This window comes from Oncorhynchus mykiss, chromosome 7 (assembly GCF_057628025.1).
Source record: "Oncorhynchus mykiss isolate SJ-2025 chromosome 7, ASM5762802v1, whole genome shotgun sequence".
In the NCBI taxonomy this organism is placed as follows: Eukaryota; Metazoa; Chordata; class Actinopteri; order Salmoniformes; family Salmonidae; genus Oncorhynchus; species Oncorhynchus mykiss.
In genome coordinates this window covers 37,991,081-38,007,648 of record NC_143028.1, presented here as the reverse complement: position 1 = coordinate 38,007,648, position 16,568 = coordinate 37,991,081, and the positions used below count along the sequence as shown (strand labels likewise).

Below are 16,568 nucleotides of genomic sequence, written 5' to 3'. Positions count from 1 at the left end.
AACCCTTTTTTGATTACTATGTGTGTAATTTCATAGTTTTGATGTCTTCACTATTATTCTAGAATGTAGAAAATAATCCAAATAAAGAAAAATCCTTGAATGAGTAGGTGTGTCCCAACGTTTGACTGGTACTGTATATTTTCACCCATCTACACACAATACTCCCTAATAACAAAGTAAAAACATGTTGTTTGACAATTTTGTAAATGTATTGAAAACTAAATACAGAAATATCTCATTTACATAAGTATTCACACCCCTGAGGCAATACATATTAAAATCATCTTTGGCAGTGATTACAGCTGTAAGTCTTTCTCGGTAAGTCTCTAAGACCTTTGCACACCTGGATTGTACAATACTTGCCAATGATTCATTTCAAAATTCTTCAAGCTCTGTCAAATTGGTTGTTGATCATTGCTAGACAACAATTTTCAAGTCTTGTCAAAGATTTTCAAGCAGATTTAAGTCAAAATTGTAACTTGGCCACTCAGTAACATTCACTGTCTTCTTGGTAAGCAACTCCAGTGTAGATTTGGCCTTGTGTTTAAAGTTATTGTCCTCCTGCTGAAAGGTGAATTCATCTCCCAGTGTTTGATGGAAGACAGACTGAACTAGGTTTTTCTCTAGGATACTGCCTGTCCTTAGCTCCATTCCGTTTATTTTGAATCCTGAAAAACTCCCCAGTCCTTAACAATTACAAGCATACCCATAACATGATGCAGCCACAACTATGCTTGAAAGTATGGAGAGTGGTACTCAGTAATGTGCTATATTGGATTTGCCCCAAACATAACACTTTGTATTCAGGACCAACAGTGAATTGCTTTAGTGGCTTGTTGCAAACAGGATGAATGTTTTGGAATATGTTCATTCTGTACAGGTTTCCTTCTTTTCACTCTGTCAATTAGGTTAGTATTGTGGAGTAACAACAATGTTGTTGATCCCTCCTCAGTTTTCTCCTATCACAGCCATTAAACTCTGTAACTGTTTTAAAGTCACAATTGGCCTCATGGTGAAATCTCTGAGCAGTTTTACTTCCTCTCTGGCATCTGAGTTGGGAAGGACGCTTGTATATTTGTAGTGACTGGGTGTATTGATACACCATCCACAAGGTACTGAAAAACTTCACCATGCTCAAATTTTTTCCCATCTACCAATAGGTGCCCTTCTTTGCGAGGCATTGGAAAACCTCCCTGGTATTTTGTGGTTGAATCTGTGTTTCAAATTCACTGCTAGACTGAGGGACCTTACAGATAATTGTATGTGTGGGGTTCAGAGATGAGGTAGTCATTCAAAAATCATGTTAGACACTGTTATTGCACAGAGAGTGAGTCCTTGCAACTTATTATGTGACTTGTTAAGCAAATATCTACTCCTGAACTTATTTAGGCTTGACATAACAAAGGGGTCGAATACTTATTGACTCAAGACATTTCAGCTTTACATTTTGTCTTAATTTGTAAACATTTCTAAAAACATAATTCCACATTGACACTATGGGGTATTGTGTGGAGGCCAGTGACACACAAATCTAAATGTAATCCATTTTAAATTCAGGCTGTAACATAACATGTGGAAAAAGTCAAGGGGTGTGAATACTTTCTGAAGGCACTGTACGGGATACACATCGTCCAACGAAATGCTTCCTTGCAGGTTCCTTCATGACAATGCAACAACAATAAGAAATAAGAAAAGATAAGAATACAAAACATAAAGCAAATGGCATAAACATTTTAGCATAAGTATAATACAGGATGGCACAATTTTTAGGCCAACATTATGTATTCATATCTAAGAAACAGGGATAATTCAAAGCACAATTTATAGGCCAACATTATGTATTCATATCTAAGAAACAGGGATAATTCAAAGCACAATTTGTAACTTCTTTGATGCTCGGACAACAACACACATACAAAAACAAACATCAGCCAATCGGTGTGCAGAACATAAGACCTCCTCCTGCAGAGTCAATACTTTAATTCAATTAAATACTTTGGTATCTCTGATAGGCCAGTGTGTTTTTCATAGAACAGACACCAAAAATACACAGCAGAGCTAATTCACAATTTTCATGTTAGTGTTATTACATGCTGATTGCAAAGAGGGTAATTGTCTCACGAAGGAAGTGCCCGCAGGCTGCTGAGAAGGGGAGACTTAATCTCATTTGTTTGACTGCAACCTAGACTCAGAGTCACGCCACAAAAACTAACATCCCATTCCTATCTGAGAGTGGTTGGATACTCCGCATTCAGCTACTTGATTGGACTTCCCTTTTGTGCTACTGAGTGAACATCCCTTCCCATCCCCACCTCTTTCCCTTTCTTTAAGAGCTTAAATTTTGCGTGAACATCCGTCAGCGAAGGCCGTGGCCTCCTTTAGCCCAGGATTACAGCTTGAGGAAGGTTTAGTGGTTGACGCGTGTTGCACACTTCTCCTGCTGCCACAGTGCGAAACATACTTGTGTGTACACTGGCTGCGTCACTGGGACCTGTGCTGTGGAATGTTTGGTGAAGAATGGGAATGAATGGAGTAGCCTGGGGCCTTCACTACCTGTCCTATGGCTAGTTCTTCTGGAGACACACATACAAACTGAGGTGGTGGTACAGGACAAGGTTTTTTAACTCTGCGTGGTAAAATACAATTCTGAAAATGGACATGCTTCCTGGATTATGGTAGGGAGTTTGTCTTCAGGATATTACGTTTTGGTTTGAACCACAGTCCAACTGGAGAGACCAAGGCTGTGTGAGGGGCACATACACTGGGTAGAGGACATGAGCGGGAGGCAGGTGTGTAGCTAAATGAGCGGTACAGGAATGAACGTCAACTCAGCCATGGCACCGCTATCTCCAGGACTAAACCCCATCAACACCCCACCGATGACAGCTCCATCTCCAAGATCTCCAAGGCTGAGTCTCACCACCACCCCACCGATGGCAGCGATATTTCCAAGACTGAGCCTCACCTCTACCCCAGTGATGGCTACCTCGTCTACAGTGAAGAGTGGCTCTCCATCCTTTGCTTCCTTGTCTCCTGGACTGTTCTCCCCCTGTCTGTCCTCTCTGAGCGCAGAGAGAAGGACCTCCTCCCCCTTCAGCAGGTCCTCTAGCAGGTCTCCCACCCCGTCCATCATGACGTCCCCAAAGCTGTGGCAGAAAACCTCCATCTCCAGACTGGCAGAGGAGTTCTTCTGGATTGGTGGAAGCGTCGTAGCACAGCCCAAATGGAGACTGGGTCAATATGGTAAGCGACTGATGGAGATATGATATTTGACATATATTTTTATCTTCCCTCGAATGACTTAATTACTTACTATTTGGGTAGGATACAGAGCTGTACGTCATTAGCCGCTGAGTTTGAACAAAATGTACGAAACAAGGTAGCATATCCTATAACACCTGCTATTGCTCCCTAAACCCTGGATTTCCCACCACAATAGAGTGAAAATGCAGGTGACATGTACGCAGGTAACAGGGAGTAGATGATGGGTATATGGACTCCAGACAATCCCTAGAGATTAGACTGAGTGATGCCGACTAGTGTGCATCACGTGTGTCTCTCTCTCTCTCTCTACCTCAGATTACAGAGGAAGGTTAACTGCTCTTACCGTCATGCTCAAAAATACCGTGCAAACATGAATGCCATGCGAACATGTCATGGGACAGGGGGAGTCCTAAGAGAATGGGAGCCAGCTCAGTTAAGTCAGCTGTAGGTGGGCCTACAGTATGCACTACCAATGAGTCAGTATAAAAGCAGAATATTCTACACTACAGATATTGCAAGGATTAAGTATCTATCTCAGCTGTACGACAAGAAGAGATGTGTTTGATGTGCAAGGTGCACGTTGATAACATAAACAGCCCCTTAAATCCTGGCCCTGACGTTGTCAGCTAATCTAATAATCAACTGCTGGTTGGTAAATCTCTGCTTGAACCCTGCTATTCTCCTCAATTAATCTGAAAGGGATTATATGCGTGGCTTCCCCAGCGCTGTGAAATAACATTTGTAAATTCACCTGCCGATTGAAAGATAATTCAGTATTGCAGGACATATGGGGCTACACATGCTCATGACACGTCTTACAATGCATCAGCATCTTCTCTTTGTTGCCCCAGTAAACAATTACTATATGGGCCCACATAGATTAGCGTTCTGTGCAGGGGGTGTACTTGTACTTCAAGCTGCCTCACGCTACAGAAACAGGATCTGGGCTCCTACTCCTATGAGCCGTTCCGGCTCGCACAAGCCTAGGCTCGTGCGAGGCTATTTACTTACTCGATATGGGCCCAAATGCTGTAATGTTAGGGCACACAAGTACAGTACATGGACAGGGCGCCCTGTACCGTGTGAGCACAGAGGCCATCTGATGTTGACCCAGTGTGTGTGTGCCTTCCTCCCTGCGGCCTGTCTTGCAGTGGAGAGGTGTATGTGCACCATGCAGACTGGCACCCAGATGACCAAACTGAAAGGGAAGAAGAAGGGCCTGGTCAGGTTCTTCTACCTGGATGAACACAAGTCCTGCATCCGCTGGAGGCCCTCCAGGAAGCACGATAAAGCTAAAAGTGAGTCAGACAGGGAATGTGAGGAATACTCTAGTATTTTTACTTGGTCTGGTTCCACAGTTTTACCAGCCCTATTCCATTAGATATTTGAACATGATGTACAAACGCGCGTACCGCGTGTGTGTATTACCACCTGGTAACTCATCTGAAATAGCCATGAGATTTCTGAAAAATGAACAGGTTATTTGATTGACTGCTGGAGGACATTCTGATTCATTTTCACGTTGATTCTATCCCAGTAACCATCGACTCCATCCACGAGGTGTGTGAGGGCAAGAAGTCTGAGATCTTCCAGCGCTACGCAGACAGTTGCTTCGACCCCAACTGCTGCTTCAGTATTTACCATGGCGACCACGTGGAGTCTCTTGACCTGGTCTCCACTAACGGAGACGAGGCCCGTACCTGGATTACTGGCCTGAAATACCTCATGGCTGGCATCAGTGACGAGGACAGTCTGGCAAAGAGACAACGCAAAAGGGACCAATATCCTTTACTCTGTCTCTATGGAGCATATCACTCATAGGGCCTTATGACCCAATTATGACAGTAGAACATAGGCCATCCTGCAACACCATAGAATACATCCATTTGACTGACATAATAAGACCTGAATATCATCAGCCTGTGGGCATTTAATTCAATGAGGATATGATACTTTCCAACGTTTGTGTAAAATCACGTGTAGCAGCACATGTAATCCCAGGGGATGTCTTGTCACATAGGATGCATTTTGATGCACACTAAAAGAAATGTCATTGGTCACTGGTCTCCGTGTCTCATCCTTAACTCTTATTTCACATGGTTACAGCAGACCTTCTCAGAGGCAGACAAAAACGGGGACGGCAATTTGAGCCTGGGCGAGGTTCTTCAGTTACTCCACAAACTCAACGTGAACCTGCCCAGGCAGAAAGTCAGGGAGATGTTTAAGGTGAGATCATATTCAGATGTTCATAAATCTGGGGATGAAATCACCAAGAACATATTGATGTACTTGTATCTCAATGTTTCTCATTACACCCTAGAATGCAATAACAAGTAATTGTCATCTTTTAAAAGTCGTTTTACAGAAGGTAAACCCAGTATCAATTATAAACTACTTTGCAAGAGCTTGCATTTCAGGTGTCCTTACATGGTTTGGCACACAATGTACAGTGTTGTGTATACTGTAGCTATCCCATAGTTCTGTCTGAAAGGTGAGAGGACTTAACCCTAGGCTACTTTAGAAGCCAGCAATAGGGTTTCACTCTGACAAGACTCTTCCAGAGGGGTTTAGGGGTCAAAGATCATGGCCTGATCTCCAATCCTAGCTTAGGATGTGTTGTCTTGTCTCAGGATTTCCTAGCCGTACCTTGAGAGAGTGGAGGTTGGTCGCTGTACGTGAGAAGCTCGCTGCTGGAAGACCAGGCCATATGGTCACCGTTGAACAGAACAGATGGCTACGGTTGTATTAGCCTACTGTACGTGTTCACACTGCTCCAGTAATTCATACTAAGGCAAATTGCATTACCTGTCTTCCATCTTTTTTAACCCCACATGTCAGACACAGTTCTGTTTTGTGGCTGTGCAAGAAGGATTTGTTCTGTGTCTTTATCTCAATCTTTTTTTAAATTTTAATTTGAACCCCTTTTCTCCCCAATTTCGTTGTAATCCAATTGTTAGTAGTTACTATCTATCTACGGGCTCGGGAGAGACGAAGGTCGAAAGCCATGCGTCCTCCGAAACACAATCCAACCAAGCCGCACTACTTCTTAACACAGCGCGCATCCAACCCGGAAGCCAGCCGCACCAATGTGTCGGAGGAAACACCGTGCACCTGGCAACCTGGTTAGCGTGCACTGCGCCCGGCCTGCCACAGGAGTCGCTAGTGCGCGATGAGACAAGGATATCCCTACCGGCCAAACCCTCCCTAACCCGGACGATGCTAGGCCAATTGTGCGTCGCCTCACGGACCTCCCGGTCGCGGCCGGCTGCGACAGAGCCTGGGCGCGAACCCAGAGTCTCTGGCTTTATCTCAATTTTTATCTTTATCTCAAAAAGTGGCTTGGAAATAAAATGACATTCCTGAAACGGGGCATGTAATTATACTCAACAAAAATATAAATGCAAGATGTAAAGGGTTGGTCCCTGAAATACACACAAAAAGCTCATTTCTCTCAAATTGTGTGCAGAAAATGTGTTTAAATCCCTGTTAGTGAGCATTTCTCCTTTGCCAAGATAATCCATCCACCTGACAGGTGTGACATATCAAGAAGCTGATTAATCAGCACGATCATTACACAGGTGTTCCTTGTGCTGGGAGTGTGCAATTGGCTTGCTGACTGCAGGAATGTCCACCAGAGCTTTTTCCAGATAATTGAATGATAATTCCTCTACCACAAGCAAACTCCAATGTTGTTTTAGAGAAATTGGTGGAACGTCCAACCGGCCTCACAACCGCAGGCCATGTGTGACCACTAACTGTCTGAAACCGTCTCAGGCACGCTGGAAAAGTATGCTCTTTACAGATGAATCCCGGTTTCAACTGTACTGGGCAGATGGCAGTGGTGGGCAACTCCAGTCCTTGGGGGCCTGATTTTTGTCACACTTTTTCTCCATTCACAGCTGATTAATCAAATTGCATTCTAAACTGAAGATCATGTTTTGGTGATTATTGGAATCAGGTGTGTTAGCTGGGACAAAACTGTGACACCAATCAGGCCCCTGATAACTGGAAATGCCCACCCCTGGTGTATGGTGTTGTGTGGGCAAGCGGTTTGCTGGTGTCAATGTTGTGAACAGAGTGCCCCATGATTCCGGTGGGGTTATGGTATGGGCAGGCATAAGCTACGGACAATGAATGGCAATTTGATGGCACCGAGATACCGTAACGGGATCCTGAGTCCCATTGTCATGCCATTCATCTGCCGCCATCCCATCATGTTTCAGCATGATAATGCTAGCTAATAACTTTGTCATCTGTCTAAAGTAAATTTGACAACATGATAATCATGGCACAGTTGATTCCTACTAAATATTTGTCTACTTTAGCAATGTCATCATATTTCCAGGACACTATAGTGTAATTTAGACTAAAGAGTAGGCCCGGTTCAGAATGAGTGGGCATCACTGGACTTTGGGCACCAACATGGCTGTGGCGTCTGTATAACGTTCATAACAATGGCAATGACGCAACAGAGTGACGGTGGTGCAACCCATGGAAACAACAGAGTGACCCATGGATATAGCACCAAAAATGGTTCTGACATTGTTACAACCTTTTCTGGTGCTGTATAGGACCCTATTTTAATGGTTCTTTATAGAACCTTTATGGAGAATGGTTCTATAAAAGCCCTTTCTTAATCTCGAAGGTTCTACAAAGAGCCTTTTGACGAATCATATAGGCAGAGATGGGCAGTATTTTCTGAACTGCAAAGAAGCATTGAAGGGTTCAAAGGTTCTTTGAGTCATTATGGTTTCACATAGAACCATCACCCTTCTCAAATAACCCTTGAGGAACTCTCTTTTCTAAGTGGCTAACCCTCCCCCTAACCTTAACTAGAACCCTACATATGTTCTTTCCATCCTCAGAAAGCAGACACAGATGACAACCAGGGTTCGTTAGCTTTTGAAGAATTCTGTACCTTCTATAAGATGATGTCTACACGCAGAGGCCTCTATCTCATCATGCTCTCCTACAGTAATAACAAAGAGTTCATGGACCTAAATGACCTGGTCCGTTTCATGGAAAATGAACAGAAGGTAAAACTGAATTAAAAGCAGAATATAACGTTTCAACAACAACAACAAATATTCTGCATATTTGCTCATTTTTCATCACAATGTTTCTGTTTGGTAGATGGCGGGTGTAACCAGAGAATATTGTCTGGAGATAGTGAGCCAGTTTGAGCCATGTTCTCAAAACCTACAGAATATGGTTCTGGGTATCGATGGTAAGGATTTTGCATGATTTTGAGGTAGTTTTCATGACACAAGCGCCTGTAACTAAAGTATCACAGCCCACAGAAATAGGCACATACACATGAACAGACATGGTGTATCTCCAAGTACAGTAACAGTATGTCAATCAAAGAAAAGTCACATATCCTGTTTCTTACCTCAGGTTTCACCAATTACATGCGAAGTCCAGCAGGAGACATCTTTAAACCAGACCACCATCGTGTGCACCAGGACATGACTCAGCCCCTGTGTAACTACTTCATAGCCTCGTCCCACAACACCTACCTGACAGGGGACCAGCTTCTGTCTGAGTCCAGGGTAGACATGTACGCCTATGTGCTCCAGGCTGGCTGTCGCTGTGTGGAAGGTAAGCTTAGACACTATAATGGCCGTTCAACTGCCTCCCTACTCAAAACATTGCAGTGCTGTACTCCAGCTTAAGTGTTATGCCAGAGAAGCCGGTGTTTGCTGATTTGTTTAAGAGACTTTATAGCCATTTACACAGATGATTCAAAAGATCCAAGGACAGGACGTACTGGGTCAGCATTTGTAGTGCAGGAATGTGGGGTGGCAGTCAGGAAACGTATTACAGATCATCTGGCTGTATATACGGCAGAGCTGATGGTCATTCTGTTGGCCTTGCAGAGGGTGAAGGAAGTCAAACCAGACGGAGTAGTTGTTGCTCTGATTCATGTGCAGTGCTGATGAGTCTCCAGTCCTTTAGGTCACGTAGCAGACAAGACCTGCTTGGTAAGATGCTACAAACCCATGGCAGGATTAGACAGATGGGTATACAGATAAGATTTACTTGAGTCCCTGTCCATGTGGGGGTTGAGGGGAACGAGGCAGCTGATATACAGTGATGGTGCAGAGATAGCAGGAGCAGTGGAATAGAGATACTAAGGGCAGGCATTTATTTCAAGTACAGAGGAAAGTCGGGGAGGACGGCAGGAAGGGACATAAGAGAGGCTATTTTTACAAGATTAAGGGTGGGACACAGCCAGTAGAATAAGGGTGGGACACAGCCAGTAGATTAAGGGTGGGACACAGCCAGTAGATTAAGGGTGGGACACAGCCAGTAGATTAAGGGTGGGACACAGCCAGTAGATTAAGGGTGGGACACAGCCAGTTGAATAAGACCTTAGATGTGATAGGAAAGCATCCAACAGGAAAGTGTGATTATTGACAGGAAACAGAGACCGTGGAGCATGTATTGCTACAGTGTGGGGAGTATCAGAGGGAAAGAGAGAGGCTGACATCTAGTATGAGGAAGAAGAGGATACAGGAAATTATTTGAAAGAGTATATTGAGTAGAACGTCATTAGATATAGTCTCAAATATGTTGATATATTAAGAGCAACATGGCTGGGAGGTAGGATTTCGATTATCCCTATCGCTGGCCCATACTCCAGTACAGTAGGTGGCGGTAATGCACCATAACTTTGGATGCCAACCACCGATAAAACCCCATCAAAGAAAGCTGGTGTTTGGAGGATATATTGGCACGGTTGTTGTTAAGCCCGAAATGAGGGCATTATTACTTTTGTACAACGGGTTACCAACAAATTCAAATAGTGATTGACATTTGTTTCATTAAAAATGTTATTTTGATGAATTTATTCATACTATTTCATCCTTCCACAAGATATAGTCCCGACACAAAGCTATGGTTGCTTCCCAAGCCGCCTGGTCGTGCGTTCTTTCTGGCATCATTCTTATCCCTTGCTTGCCAGCTAGCCAACTTTGGCTAACACAGTCACGTCAAACAGTGTAGCCAGAATATCAGCAAAGTGGCTGCATTTACGTTTGTTAAAGCTGTTTTCTAGTGATTGTTGGGGGGATACATCCATAGCAATGAACTAATTATGTGCGATTTCGCATGGCATTGAACATTTTCTCTGCCGCCAGGCCACTGTTCAAATAAGATAGCCAACTACACAGCTAACACAATCACTTCAAACTGAAAATGGAATGACAGCAAACTAGCTGCATTTCATCTCGTTTTACCTGTTTTCTATTGACATTTCTTTGTAAAAATGATGCCAGCCGATTTATGATTTCGACTGGCTGAGAAATGCTGCCTGCCTGTGTGTTTCCTCCCGACTCCCGACAGGTTCATTACCATAGGACAGCTGGAAATCGAATTTCAATTTCATGAAAGAATGTTGCAAATATCGGAGAGACAGACAGCAAGGTTTATACAAATCTCCGCTTTTGAAAATTAAATCAAATGATAGTCTAAAAGAAATGGGATATAATGTCTAAATGCTTTTGATAGTGGAGATCAAGTTTATAAATTGCCTGGCTGGGCTGATGAGAGAGTGGATTGCGCAGTGAGATGGGACAGAGTAGATAGGCATTTAACGTCATAGCTTTAGCTAGCGGTAACTTGTGGAATAGACACTGGCTGGAATGCAGTTTTAACCCGTTAGCATCCAGGATTAGACCCACCATATACCATAGGTTTGACGAAACATTTATTTTTACTGATCTAATAACATTGTTAATCAGTTTATAATAGCAATCAGGCACCTCAGGGATTTGTGGTATATGGCCAATATTCCACAGCTAAAGGCTGTTCTTAGACACGTGCTATATTGGCCATATTTTTTATTTAACTAGGCTAGTCAGTTAAGAACAAAATCTTATTTACAATGACAGCCTAGGAACAATGGGATAACTGCCTTGTTCAGGGGCAGAACAACAGATTTTTACCTTGTCAGCTAAGGGATTCGATCTACCAACCTTTCGGTTCCTGGCCCAACGCTCTAACCACTAGGCTACCTGCCACCCCATATACCCCACCGCCTCGGGCCTTATTGCTTAAATAGACACTGGCTGGAATGCGGTTTTAACCAATCAGAATCCAGGATTAGACTCACCCGTTGTATAACAGTATTTACCATCCTCGTCACTCACTCACTCACTCACTCACTCACTCACTCGCTCACTCACTGTGTCTGTCAGTGGACTGCTGGGATGGACCAGACGGGGAGCCTATCGTCCATCATGGCTACACCCTGACATCCAAGATCCTCTTCAAAGACGTCATTGAAACCGTTAACAAATATGCCTTCACAAAGAATCAGTGAGTACCTTTATTTTGTCACCATGTCCTGCCCAGGTATAAATAGCAATAGAAAACCATTCATGGGCAACACACATTCCAATATGTTGTGCCGTACATCCTCAGGTACCCGGTGATCCTATCCATAGAGAACCATTGCACAGTGCCCCAGCAGAAGAAGATGGCTGAGTATCTGTTGGAGGTGCTCCAGGATAAGGTGGACCTGTCCACGGTCAACATGAATGAATTCAGAAAGTTGCCCTCCCCAGAGCTCCTGAAAGGGAAAGTTCTAGTCAAGGTAAAGCCATATTTCTTTATCAATGTACTGCGCAACCAATAGTAGCAGTCAGTCATTTCCATAGCGGCGATGTCCAAATCATAAAACTCTAAAACGACATTACAGAACACTTTCCGTGAAAAAAAAGGTAATGTAGTAAACAGCCTGGTTGTTATTCCACAGGGAAAGAAGCTTCCAGCGAACATTGATGGTGATGCAGAGGAGGGGGATGTGTCGGATGAAGACAGTGAGGAAGAGGAGGATGAAGATGACACCCAGATAAACACAGATGTAAGGACATTACTACAGTTTAGCTAAAATAGACTGAGGGTAAAATATCAATGTTTTGAGTAAAACTAGCCCAGGACATTTGTAGTGTTCCTAAAAGCCCCTGCAGGTGGCATAATACTCCGAATGTGAGGCATCAATGAACGTCTCATTACTGTAAGCCTAGTGCACTTATTCTTTGTCTGAAAACTACTTCAATTAATGGCTGTTTTACAGTGGATGTTATGTGAATTTCATGTGTTTCAGTTTACCTAGATGCAAATATCTGATTGCTGTACTTTGTTGTTGTTGCTGACTTCAGAGAACAATGAAAAGCACACCACGTGATGTTATCAGGTGCTCTGTCATGAGAAGAATGCCAAGGCCCTTAGGAATTCCATCAGACAGTGAGATAGCTAGGTGGCTGATTGATTGTGTCTGCAGGGAGTCTAGAGTCTTGAATATGTTTGACTATTCAAGGGGAACGCTGCTGGCACTGCAGATGAATCCAAACCCAAGAAACGCAGGTCTATCATGGGCAGCTTCAGACGCAAGGTCAGCCTATTCTCTCTCGTACAACTCCCTCCCTCCCTACCTCCTTACCCGGCCTTCGCTTCACCGCGCTTTCCAATCATGTTTATGCAAATTAACTTCACTCTTCCTCTTCACCATTCCCTCCGCCATGCAAATGACTCTTACCTCACCAGCACAAATGCAAATCACAAACTCCCTTCACCACCCCCCTTTGCCAACACTAGCGTGTGAAAATAGTCGTTGTCACCGTAGGCCTGCATCAGCTTTTCTGTGTGACTTTCCTGACAGCGCAGTGTATTGCTTTGAGAGACATTTTCTACAGCTCTAACATGCTCTTGTTACAGTAGAAATGCCCCCATCTGGACTAAACGCTGACTCTTTATTTCTTGTGCTTAGAGGAAAAAGAAGAAGAAAAAGAAGCTAATGCTCAATTTAGACCATGCAGACCAAGAGAACCCCATCATGAGAGACAAAACACAAATTGTGTACCACAACAAGTAAAGCCAATCAAACATGACTGTTATACTGTTATCCAACCATTTACTTGAACTTTTAAACGTTGACCCATGCATCCAATTATCTCTGGCCCTCCCCCATTCACCCTCAGGAAAGGGAAGACGATGAGGTTATCCCGAGCCCTGTCTGACCTCGTCAAGTACACCAAGTCTGTCCGGGTCCATGACATTGAAACACAAGGTGGGGAGTAGTGTCCATATTCAAACAAAATCATTTCTGCTTTACTCAACAATGGTACAAGATCTTTCAGCATGGGAGTCATTCTATCTCTTGTCAGTGTGTCTGAACCTATGTGTTTTCTGGTCGGCAGCTTATATGACCAGTTGGCAAGTGTCTTCCCTCAATGAAAGCATTGTGAACCAGATCATGGCTCTGAAGCCAGCTCAGTTGGTGCGATTAAACCAGAGACAGCTACTGCGTGTTTACCCCTCCAACTACCGTGTGGACTCTAGCAACTTCAACCCACAGCCCTTTTGGAACGCAGGATGCCATATGGGTAAAATACCCTGCTCATGCAATATCTTTAAGCGTACTTTGCTTTGCTTACAGAGAAAAACAAAGTCTAGAGGCAAATATCTAGACTTCAGTCTGGTTCAGAACAGTGGTCGTACTCTAAAATGTGTTTCTTATCTGGTCTTATCTTTTCAGTTGCACTGAATTACCAGACAGAGGGCCGCATGCTTGAACTGAACAGAGCCAAGTTCTCAACCAATGGCAACTGTGGATACTTACTGAAGCCCAGGTGCATGAACAAAGGTGGGTACTATTAGAAAACATGGGTAACTGTAGTTGAAGCCAAAATACAGACATGAACAAACGGGTTATACAATTGAACACTATAAATGCACAGTAGTTGTTCCTCAGAATAAGAGTTTGCTGGCTGAATGTTGCCCTCTGTGTTGCCCAGGTTTCTTTAACCCTACGCTGGAGGACCCTCTGCCAGGACAGAGTAAGACTCAATTGGTGCTGAAGATTATCAGTGGGCAGCAGCTTCCAAAACCCAAAGACTCAATGCTGGGGGATAGAGGGGAGGTGAGACATGTCAGACAACCTCAATTGACCTCTTTTATGTGAGGAGACTACAAGGCTATTTGTCTTGTCACTCGTGCGCTGTATGTGAATGTGTCTTCTTTGTTGTTGTTGTAGATTATTGATCCTTTTGTAGAGGTGGAGATCATCGGTCTGCCTATTGATTGCTGTAAGCAGCAGACAAGGGTGGTGGATGACAATGGTGAGCATTGATCTTAAATCAACAGCTATTTAGTTTCCGTTTTTTTTTTTTTTTAACAAGGTGCTCATTCGACTATACATTTTGATATTCTGTTAAACTTCTGTTGAATGAAAAGCACTAAAAGGTTGTGGAAATGCAATGGAAGTTAATAGTCTCCTTCCTTCTCTGGTGCCATTGTAGGCTTCAATCCCATGTGGGAGGAGAGCTTGGTCTTCACCCTCCACATGACCCAGATTGCACTGGTGCGTTTCCAGGTGTGGGACCATGATCCGATAGGACAAAACTTCATTGGACAGAGGACCATAGCATTCGTCAGCATGATGCCAGGTAAGGTAGCTGGAGGGATTAACCAGGTCTCTACTTCATCAGACAGAAGACATTTGGATCGTCAACATAACAAGTGCACCATTTTCATGGATTGCTCTACGAAAATGAAATGCATGTAATTTTGGGATTAATGTGATAAATGGTTCATTTGACCTTATCATCTTTTCAAAACATGTTTAAGGTTATCGCCATGTCTATCTTGAGGGCATGGAGGAGGCCTCCATCTTTGTTCATGTTGCTGTAAATGACATCACAGGAAAGGTAGGCCTAAGCACTGGGTTGAGTTTTTGCTTTACCTGCATTGCTGGGATTTTCTTAACAGCGAGTCAATTCACAGCTCACTTTCTCTTGAATTCAACACTTGATGAAAGCATGTCTTGTTTTCTGTCACGTAGGTTAAGCCAAGTAATGCTGTGAAGGGTTTTTTGAAAAAAGCCACGAAGAAAGGGTCGGCCAAGGAGCCAAAGGCGGTCTCCATGCACCTCTCCACTTACTCATCAGAGGACGTCCGTCAGCGGTACCGCAAGGACCTGGACTCCTACTCCCAGGAGAGCAGCGGGAACGGCAGCATGTTACTGACGCCTGCGGTCATAGACTACCTCCATAGAGGGACTCAGAGTGAACCACTGAAGCGAGCTCACACGGTGCAAATTCTGGAGGAGGAAATCCAGGGTGCTTCTCCGAAGGAGGAGAAAAAGAAGGAGGGGAAAAGGAAGGGCATCCTTGTCCGCATGTCCTCCACCTTCTCCAACTCTGGGGCGCCCATCCCGTGCATCACAGCAACAAGCCCAGATCTGGAGGACGTGTTTCAGTCGTCTCAGCCACAGAGTCCAGAACCAGAGAGCCAAACGCAGTCGTTTCAGGCAGCCTGGCCAGATCTGGAAGACCAGGTTCAGTCTTTCCATGCACACTGGCCGGGCCAGGACAACTCGGGTCGGTCATTTGAGCCAGACCCACCTGAGATTGAGGACATAGCAGGAGAACCACTGACAAAGCTTAACAGTAAGCCTGCACTCCAAACTGTATCAGAACATCTGAATCAGCCCCAACCCCAGCTCCATCCGCAGCCCCAGTCCCTACCCCAGGCCCAGCCCCAGTCTCATCCTGAGGTCATTCTCCGGAACCGACACCCACCATCCTCCCCTGTCAGAGTTAGACGGACCCTGGAGACCCCAGCCAGCCAACGCCCCTCCAATACATCACGGACAAAGGCCCGCTCTCGCAGTGTTCCACGAAAGCAGCATACCTCCCCCATCACCCCGGTAGTTAACCGCAGGGCTGCTGTGCACTGGCAGCCTCAGACTCCTTCCCCTCCCCCCCAGAACCATTGCCGCTATGGCCACCAGCCTATACCCAACGGCCTCTACCTGTCTGACAGTGACTCCAGCAGTGGTGGCAGTATAGACAGTCTACGTCTGGAGCTCATGCCCTCACGCGTGCCAGTCAGTGGGCAGAGGGAAGTGGGCACCCTGCAGAGAGAGATGAATGCCCTCTTTGACCAAAAGATGAAGGAGATTCGCTGTAAATCGCCACTCTTTTTTTACGGTAAATGTGACTCTTATTATACGATATCTTATTCTGTTATTATATCCCAGCTAGAGAGCATGCTGGTGTTAAAGATGTATTGTTTTTTTGAGTCACAAAGTATGTGTACCTGTATGCTCAGATCATCGACATTACAAAATCAATGTTGATTGATGACCCTGGAATTATAGTAATGACAATTTTGTTCGCTGTGTTTTATTTGCAGATTACTCTACGCTATAGTAACCAGACGCTTACAAGGACCACAGCAGTGAGCAGCCAATTGGAATAAGCACGGGAGTAGGAAATACACTTGTAAACATATAG

General features: G+C 44.4%; 1 protein-coding gene across 1 annotated transcript; it reads left to right on the top strand.

The window, feature by feature from the left end:
- Positions 1–2,018: 2,018 nt before the first annotated feature.
- Positions 2,019–16,568, top strand: plch2b (phospholipase C, eta 2b). The gene is made up of 21 exons (XM_090240890.1): positions 2,019–3,243; positions 4,416–4,562; positions 4,802–5,045; positions 5,361–5,490; positions 8,130–8,300; positions 8,398–8,491; positions 8,662–8,865; positions 11,466–11,586; positions 11,692–11,863; positions 12,026–12,133; positions 12,590–12,664; positions 13,040–13,140; positions 13,251–13,339; positions 13,470–13,655; positions 13,808–13,915; positions 14,067–14,191; positions 14,306–14,390; positions 14,571–14,717; positions 14,899–14,978; positions 15,113–16,262; positions 16,468–16,568. Exons 1-21 carry the CDS (start codon positions 2,802–2,804, stop codon positions 16,482–16,484), a joined length of 3,996 nt encoding a protein of 1,331 aa, XP_090097016.1. The 5' UTR covers positions 2,019–2,801; the 3' UTR covers positions 16,485–16,568.

What these genes read in the sequence shown, in the direction of transcription:
- plch2b (XM_090240890.1), top strand. Translation starts at nt 2,802, where the DNA reads ATGAGCGGTACAGGAATGAACGTCAACTCAGCCATGGCACCGCTATCT. An exon ending in TATGCCTTCACAAAGAATCA is followed by an intron (nt 11,587 to 11,691) that starts GTGAGTACCTTT and finishes GTACATCCTCAG; the next exon opens with GTACCCGGTGATCCTATCCA. An exon ending in CCATGACATTGAAACACAAG is followed by an intron (nt 13,340 to 13,469) that starts GTGGGGAGTAGT and finishes TCTGGTCGGCAG; the next exon opens with CTTATATGACCAGTTGGCAA.